General features: G+C 42.3%; 1 protein-coding gene across 3 annotated transcripts in view; it reads right to left on the bottom strand.

Moving 5' to 3' along the window:
• Positions 1-647: 647 nt before the first annotated feature.
• The window catches only part of tox2 (TOX high mobility group box family member 2), an 89,899-nt gene continuing 84,468 nt past the window's right edge, over positions 648-6,078 (bottom strand). For all 3 annotated transcript variants that reach the window (XM_068595275.1, XM_068595276.1, XM_068595277.1), the window contains 3 exons: positions 3,774-4,169; positions 3,521-3,669; positions 648-2,760 (listed from right to left, as the gene is read on the bottom strand). In XM_068595275.1, the coding sequence (XP_068451376.1) occupies positions 2,718-2,760; positions 3,521-3,669; positions 3,774-4,169 (588 nt within the window). In that variant the 3' untranslated portion in view covers positions 648-2,717. The remainder of the gene's footprint in view (positions 2,761-3,520; positions 3,670-3,773; positions 4,170-6,078) is intronic.

The following is a 6,078-nucleotide window of genomic DNA, read 5'->3' as shown; positions in this document are numbered from 1 at the left end:
TTTTCCTATAATGTGTGTCATATCACAAAGTGGCAGGTTCTCCAATTGTCCAATAATGATCTATTTGCCAATTCAATACTATTGAGGAAGAGACGGCGGGCAGACGTAAAATGAATAAAACATCGAATGGAGGGATCGTGACAGTTCCATTTCAATCTCTCCGTCTCTCTCTCTCAGAAAGTCTCGAAGAAGACTTGTGTGCAATTGGGGTAAAATCAGTACTTGGACGGTTGCCTGAGTTTGTGTGCACATTGCATTTCTCTGTTCTCTTTATCTCACACTAGACGCCTACGATGCACCACTTTCACAAGCAAAGCAAACGTCTTCTCGCATCTGCTCTCTTGTTTGTTAAGATAGTTTACTGGCAATATCCACGCTGGCTGGCGTGCTCTGTATCCACGGCTAATTAGCTAATGCCGTTGGAGTCCTGTGCTAAAAATACACATAGGACACAAATGTGACCTCCTTAAGTGCAAACACACTGTGAGGTTCGGTAAGTTGGGGGTGTCGGCGGATCTTTGAAACGATTATCGTGTCAGGAAAACTACAACAAATGTGTGATCGTCTCATTATAGAGAAAGGGACGGAGAAAAAAAAAAAAGAGTCGGCAAGGAATGATCACTTTTAAACTTTTTTTTATTATGCAGGTTTGAAATAAAAGAAGCATTGTGACACAAACAGATGCTGCTGGCAAAAGGGGAAAACAGGGAGCAGCACCCGAAATGTAAAAAAGAAAAGAAAAGAAATCATTGTTGTGATCATCATCATTTTTATCAAACCAAAGAAATGAAACAATAAAATAAGAATAAAAATACACCTCCATTGTAAGAAGCAAAAATGATCTAATTTCTTTCATAAATAAGAAAACCTGTCAAATGGCTGATGGGTAACTAGCGGAAACAATATATTGATAACCATTTAAAATATGTATCATTACTGGCTTTACAAATAAAATAACTACAATTGGCAGGTTTTTTTTTTTTTTTACACAACTTAAAATGTTATAGTTTTTGTAACAACTAAAAATGATGCAACAGTAAAGAGATAAATACAGATGTCTTTGTCAGCAAAATGCATTTCTGTTAATCACACAAAAAGTTAAAAAGATGAGATCAACACAACCAAACACCAAGTAGAAACTTATAAAAATCACTGTAATGTGGATGTGATGGCTCCATTCACATATTTCATTACTTCACTTGTGCATGTCGAGGAGACAAAATTGACATTATGGTCAGAGAAAATAAGAAAAGGGAGGTGGGTGTGGGGCATTTTTAGGCAATATCTTTTTTTTTCCTCTCTCCAACCGCAACATTATATCTCCTTCTATCTCACGGAGCGTCTTTCTCTCTTTCTATCTCTTTCTTCCCTATCTCTCACCTGGCTCTTTCCATTTAATGATCTGCAGGACACATATTGTGTATTCAGTTTTAGATTGAACTTTATTGGAAAAAAAAACACACACACCAGTGAGCACAGATTTAATGCAAGAACGAGAGTGTGAAATACTCCTCTGAAATCCAGCTGCACAAGGCTGTTAAAATTCACGAGAAAGACTCGACACTCGACTGCTGACACACTCTAGCGCACGAGTGTGTGTCCGTGCACATACACACCCAAATTCACACGTCATGAATGGGGTACATTCTAACGTCCAGACACACACACACACACACACGCGCACACACACGCGCACACATGCACACATGCACACAAAATGACTTACATGTAATATTAAAGAAGAAACAAATCTATCTGGACTTCCAATTCCCAATTTGATCCCATAAAAGTGATATTTACAATCACACTGTGACCGCTCAGTAGACCTCAACAGGTCTTTAATATTAAAAAAAGATTCTTTTTGTTTTGTTTCCTTTCCCCACCCAAGCTTTTTGTATCAATTTGCAGGCCCTTAAGCAAAGCTACCATAACATCAAAGCCTGCGCTGAACCTACTAGAAGTTAATATTTTTCTACAGTACAGGGCCCAACGCTTATTGGCAAAAAAAAAAAAAAAAAAAGAAAAGAAGAGGAACAATTTTGCAAGCCAGAAATAAATAAAACAACAACAACAACAGAAAGGAAAATGGAAATGAAAAAAAAAGAAAAACTCAAAAGGAAATTAAAATGGTTAAAGAAGACAAAGAGTTATTTTTTTTTCTTTTTTTCTTCTTCTTCTTCTTCTTCTTCTTAATTAAAGCTGGATGGGGTCCCTGAGGGGACTTTGATGGTGACACAGAGGAGGAGTGCTCTACAGCCCGGCCTGTGTCAGAGCGGCCGTAAACACACAACTCAGAGAGGAGGGGGGATGGGGGGGGGGGTTTGGGGGTTTTTTGGGGGTATAAGTGCTTGGCAAATTTTAAACAGCAGGAGGACTGCAAATACATTAAGTGGTACAGACAGCAGTCACCTAGTCCAAAAAAAACAAACTCTGGTCACAAGTTCTTCTAGAAACTGAAAGAAATAATCATTACATTGACAAAAAAAAATAATAAATGTGGTGGTGTTGGTGGTGGTTTGGGAGGGGCTGAATGTGTGTGTGAGTGTTTGTATATGAATGCATGTTACTGTATGTTAAGTGTGAACCGTGTGTAAGTGTGTGTGCGTCAGAAGAGGAGGGTTGAGGGTAAAAGGGCGAGGGGGGATGTGGGGCGGGTGGGGAGGGGTGAGAGGAGACCCCTCTGTGTCGCAATTGTCGACCGAGCATGATCTTCAGTTTCAGGTGAGGTAGAGTGGCTTGTCCCTGCCAATCATGCTGCCGCTGGAGAGAAACACACAACACGAAAAACAGAAGCACAGGTTAAGACGACGAACGACGACCCGGCGGTTAAAAAAAAGACGGCTTCAAGCGCAAAAGCGCGTATGTTTCCTTCTCAAACTGCAGATACTTTTAATGGCCGCATTGTGAGCGCATTCTTGTTACTTCTACTTTCCTCGAACTAAAGCCCGCAAATTAAACGAAAAACATGTCATCGCACTTCAGCGTGAACTCTGGATATCTTCCCGTGCTGCAGGACTCCGCAGCCTGCCAAACCGTTTAGTACAATAACAGTGAAAACTTGTGTAAGGAACATCTGTTTTTTTACTGCTGTCTGACAAACACATGACAAGCTCTATTATCTCACCATTACCTCTCCAGCTGTCTCTCCCGTCTCACTGGAACCGAGCTGACAATTTTCAACACTTATATTGTGAAAGCAGTGGGAGAGACGTCTGACAAGACTATTTGCTTGTTTCTAAAGGAGAGCTCTGGTCCAAGACTTGGATTGGACTGTATCTATCTGACAAATTCAACCTGAAACCCTCTTGGCATTCACTTTTTCACAATATATTCACTTTAGTTTGAGTAAACGCATCACACATCAAAAGAAGAAGAAAAATGTCCATTTGGTTGAACTCAATGAATTTGTCTCCACTCCAAATGTCCTCCGAGACGATGAGATTAGATGCAGTAACATCTTTTATTGTGGAAAAACGGACTCAGGGAAGCAAATCAAACGGTCTCCTCTGTCTCCACTGACCTGCAGTGGTTGCCACACTCCCGATTGCAGTATTCACTGTCCCAGTCATGGCTCTGAGCCACTCCAGGACCTGGACCAGGGCCAGGGGCTCCTGGAGACTGGGGACCCCCAATACTCTTCTGATATTCTGACTGGAGGTGGGAAAACCCCTGGAGAAAGAAAGAAAGGAAGGCAGGAAGGAAAAAGAGAATGAAGCCAACGTCTCAAAGTGTGTCCTATCCCGCAGCGGGTGTGTCTCCGGGTGTCGCCCTACCTGCTGCCCATGAGGTGGGGAGTGGAGGGAGGCCTGCAGCCCCATCTGGTGGGACTGGACCTGCTGCATGCGGATAGGCTGGTTAAGGAGCGAGCTCTGGTGCAGGGAGAGCTGCTGGTGGGGGTGAAGGGGTGGGCTGATCTGGAAGGAGGAAGGGGGAGAGGCACTAATGCTTGGCAGCATCTGCGATTGGCTGAGCGTCTGCGACAGGGCGTGGCGAGGTGCGTGTCCGGCGTAGCTCTGCAGGTCGGTGAGCGGGAAGGCCCCGGGCCCCAGGTAGGGCGACGACGGCTGGGGGGGAGGTGGCACGCTGTACAGGGGCGGGTTAGCTGGCATCATGTGTGGAGAGGCCTGGCTCGTTTGGGCACTTTTTGACTCCAGGGGATCATTATATGTCTGGAGGGGACAGAGGAGAAGGAAGATGGTTACACACTTTGTTACAACGCATGACAGTTTATTGCAACATGAATATATATATATATATATATATATATATATATATATATATATATATATATATATATATATATATATACTGTTATGATTGTGCCGTGACACTTTATATGTTTATCTCCAAATAATGGGATTTAGATGTACTGACTGAACTGTCTGATTATTGAGAGTTCATATTTCTGACTTGATTGAAATTGCCATGTTCCCAGATTAAGTGCAATGTTATCTGAACCACTAGAAATTAGTTGAATATTCAACATATTTCAATTTTGAAATGCAGATCTTTAAGATTTGTCTTTTTTGGTGTAAATTATGCATAGTAGTTTTGCACTGCACTTTCTAGAAGCCGGCAGCATGGTTATGCAGTCTATGAATTGCTTATAATACGTACTAATAGCGTGGAAATGATAGATGAAATAACTATTAGTATTAATATGGTTTGAGGCCGATATGAACATGAACGAGAGCTGATGGTGACTAAATGTCCCATCATTTTTTTTGCGCCCTTGCAAGATTTCAAAACAATGTGTCAATGAAGCAAAAAATAAAGGAGCAGCTGGCAGTTTTGTATTAGATCTACTAATCTAATCTATACTATTCATTATCTAAAGTAATTAAAGTATGTGTAGCCATTGTGGCTAATGCTAATCACGCTCGCCGCTCTGCTCTCCTTTATTTATTCATTCCACACAAAGCGCTGTTGATGCTGTGAGACCAAACACACACACGCACACACACACACACACACACACACACACACACACACACACACACACACACACACACACACACACATTTATTCTGCAGGTCTCTCTGTCTCCCTTTCTTTTATGAGCTGGTGTGTGTCTGAACTACATCCAGTGGTTCTCATTAGCTGTCAGAGGGGCTGGAGTGATGTGTGGGGGTCTGCTATTTAGTAATGGCTCACATCCATTCCTCTGAACACATGAAATAATCAATGGATCGGGATGGAAGGACGGATAAAAGAACGGGTCAGATATATTTGCAGGGTCAAGTGGAAAATGAAAAACTGAAGAAATGGTGTGACGGGAGAAGGAAAGCAGGAGAGGAGGGGTGTGATTTATTTCCCCTTATTTTATTCAAAAGGGTCATGTTAGTGTGATGCATTGCAGTAAAATAATTGTATATCTACCAGAGGAGTCTGTATGTTGAAATGAAAGTTGGTGAGTTTCATTTTGCATTATTTCGACTTCATAAATTCTGTGCATGGGAGCTCTTGGAGTCAAATGAACACAAGAGAAGTGCCACGACGTACAGTGGGAAGCAATCACACTTTTTGTTTTTTCCTCTGCTCCCAAACAAACCGACATGCGTCACCAAACAAAAAGGCAACAGGTGCACTCTGAAGATGTGAATCCTCCAAATGACACTCCAATTACCTTCAATTCCACCCGCCCCAATTCACGTTGAAAAGACTCTCTTCATTGGTAATTAAAAAAAGAAAGTCGCGTTGAATCATGAGATTCAGCTCTGCATTCAGATTGGCTGTCAGTTTTTTTGACTGGCAATCTACCGACATATAGTATCAATCAGGCCTCTGTATGGGAGCTCTGACATGAATGTCTAATTGCAGCAAAGACAAGAGATGAGAATAGTCTTTTTAGTTGAAAGTATGGCTCAGTGAAGAGGCTGATGAATTCACTATTCATGCCTTAATCAAGGTGCTTGTTTTCGGCCCGTGAGCGCGAGAGGAAGTGCGGCGCTGCGCGGAGGGGAGGAAGGAGGCCCGGGAAGAGTGAGGGAGGGGGGAGGGAGGGGGGGAAGAGGAGGAGCTTGCTATATGCTAATGCAATTTAGAGTTGTGTTTCCAAAAACAATGCCGAAACACTGG

Source organism: Clinocottus analis, unplaced genomic scaffold, assembly GCF_023055335.1.
Source record: "Clinocottus analis isolate CAN_PGR_092001 unplaced genomic scaffold, fCliAna1.0.p SCAF_3, whole genome shotgun sequence".
NCBI classification, from domain to species: Eukaryota; Metazoa; Chordata; class Actinopteri; order Perciformes; family Cottidae; genus Clinocottus; species Clinocottus analis.
Note: the sequence above shows the minus strand (reverse complement) of the source record. Positions and strands in the feature narration are given on the sequence as shown.